Source organism: Microtus ochrogaster, chromosome 19 (genome assembly GCF_000317375.1).
Source record: "Microtus ochrogaster isolate Prairie Vole_2 chromosome 19, MicOch1.0, whole genome shotgun sequence".
Lineage (NCBI taxonomy): Eukaryota > Metazoa > Chordata > Mammalia > Rodentia > Cricetidae > Microtus > Microtus ochrogaster.
In genome coordinates this window covers 46,034,840-46,037,033 of record NC_022021.1, presented here as the reverse complement: position 1 = coordinate 46,037,033, position 2,194 = coordinate 46,034,840, and the positions used below count along the sequence as shown (strand labels likewise).

General features: G+C 50.2%; 1 protein-coding gene across 1 annotated transcript in view; it reads left to right on the top strand.

Moving 5' to 3' along the window:
* The first annotated feature begins 925 nt into the window (after positions 1 to 925).
* Ropn1l (rhophilin associated tail protein 1 like) overlaps positions 926 to 2,194 on the top strand; it is an 8,512-nt gene continuing 7,243 nt past the window's right edge. Inside the window, exon 1 of the mRNA XM_005356672.2 lies at positions 926 to 1,158. Coding sequence (XP_005356729.1) covers positions 1,028 to 1,158 — 131 coding nt within the window. The 5' untranslated portion in view covers positions 926 to 1,027. The remainder of the gene's footprint in view (positions 1,159 to 2,194) is intronic.

Sequence of the window (2,194 nt, the reverse complement as noted above, 5' to 3'; positions counted from 1 at the left end):
TAGACCAGGCTGGTCTCGAACTCACAGAGATCCGCCTGCCTCTGCCTCCCGAGTGCTGGGATTAAAGGCGTGCGCCACCATCGCCCGGCTAGGAAAATGATTTTTTGAAGGTCAGTTGTGAGCTAGGCACACATTTTGTTGTTTTTTTTTTTTAAAGATATATTCCTTTAAGGAAAAAAACTGTCAAAATTTAAACCTCTAAGAGACTTCACTAAGAATAAAAAGAACAAGTGCCTTGGTGTCCAGATTGTTCTACGGCATTTCCAGCTTTATGGGTCATGTGCCTAATTTTTTGTGGTGGTGGTGGTGTGGGCTGGGGACAGACTGGTTGCCCAAGCTGGTCTCCCAACTCAGCCCTGCCCCAGCCTGAGTCACTGAAACCACGCTGTGTGCCAGTCTCCATGGACATTTTATTTATTCCTCATACTCAGGCTTAAGTTCTTTTGTAGGATAAATACATTATTAGCTATATTAGCAGTGTAGCCAAGGCATTGGGAAATTCTGTAGTCCCCAGATATGTGAGCATTTCTGTCAACACTGAGAGTTCTTAATCATTCTATCAACGTAAATGGTTTTTTTTACCAAAGCTGTTTTATTTTGGAAAAGTGTATTCATATGGGGGACGGGGTGCATGTGGACCAGGTGGAGCCTAGTCCACAGCAAGAGGTGCCAAGCCAAGGCCCTGGTTTCAGAAGACAGTTGATGACCTCCTGTGATTCAAACTGGCTCAACCTAGTGTTTTAGGAAAACAGCGCTCTACCCCGGGGTGCAGGGGTGGTCACTTAAACCAGGGCTGGTATCCTTAGCTCACCAAGACCGTGCGCTTGCGCAGCTCAGGTTGCCTGGATACCTCACGCCACAAGCGCGCGCGCTCTTGGGCTGAGGGCGGTTGGGCCTCAGTTCCCCCAGGAGCAGGCGGAGGAGCTGGTGAGAAGCGGAGCGCGGAGCGCGGCCGCTGCGCTGACTCCTGCCTCTCCTCCCCGCAGCACACGGGACGCCTGAGCGCCTGTGCGGTCTGCCAAGAGCGATGCCGCTGCCCGACACCATGTTCTGCGCGCAGCAGATCCACATTCCCCCGGAGCTGCCCGACATCCTGAAGCAGTTCACCAAGGCTGCCATCCGCACGCAGCCGGTGGACGTTCTGCAGTGGTCAGCGGGGTAAGCGCTGGCTGAGAACCTCACTCGGTTACCGCGTACAGACGCTTCAGTTCTGAGTGTAGACTAAAGACTGAGTTAAAAATCAGCTACAGGGGCGTTTATAAATAAAACCGCCTAGAACAGTGTGCTTATACCGCCACCTCCCCAGGATGAGGTGTGCAAAGGCTGTCATGCACGAAAATTGGACAACACAGCTCACAGCGAGCAAACATTAACACCTTAGTAACAGAAACATAAACCTTAGCTGGGACCAGACCATTATAATCTTACTACTTTTGGTTTTTACAAGAGAGTTCTTTGCCACTTCTAAAATCACCCCTTAGAGGAACAAAAGTCTTAGCAGTATAGGCAGAAATGACACTAAGGGGCCAGCAGAGAGGGTTTCTTCTGGTCTACTGTCTCCACTGTCCATGTCCGCCTATGTGACAGATTTAGACAGTGTTTGGTGGCTCATACATACCTGTTGCCCTGGTGTTTTAAGTTCATTTTGCTGTTGTTTTGTTTTGCTGGCTACAAGTTCTTCGGTTAACAACTGTCCGGTACAACTGGACAAACCTGTTGTGAGTTCACTCTTGAATGGTTGCCCTGGGCCATTTCTGTGTTTGCCTTCAGCCACGGCATTTTCAGTGACCTTGGAAGAAACAATTGAGGAGGAAGTACCTGGCAACGAGGGGAAAATGGAAAGTAGGTGACCACTGTATGCCCAAGTGTTGAATGTCGAATACCTCAGAAAGCAGCTGTTAAAAAATGAATAGCCTTAGGCACGGAGCGCCCAGAGAGGTGACAGCTTTAAGAGAAGTTGCTTGCTTTTCCCTAAGGACCTGAATTAAACCCCTAGCACCCTGTCACACAGCTCACAGTGGTCTGTAGCTCCGGCTCCAGGACATCTGCACTCCTGTGCCCCTACCCACATGTAGACTACCTATACTAAAAATAAAGGTCTTCGCCGGGCGGTGGTGGCGCACGCCTGTAATCCCAGCACTCGGGAGGCAGAGGCAGGCGGATCTCTGTGAGTTCGAGACCAGCCTGGTCTACA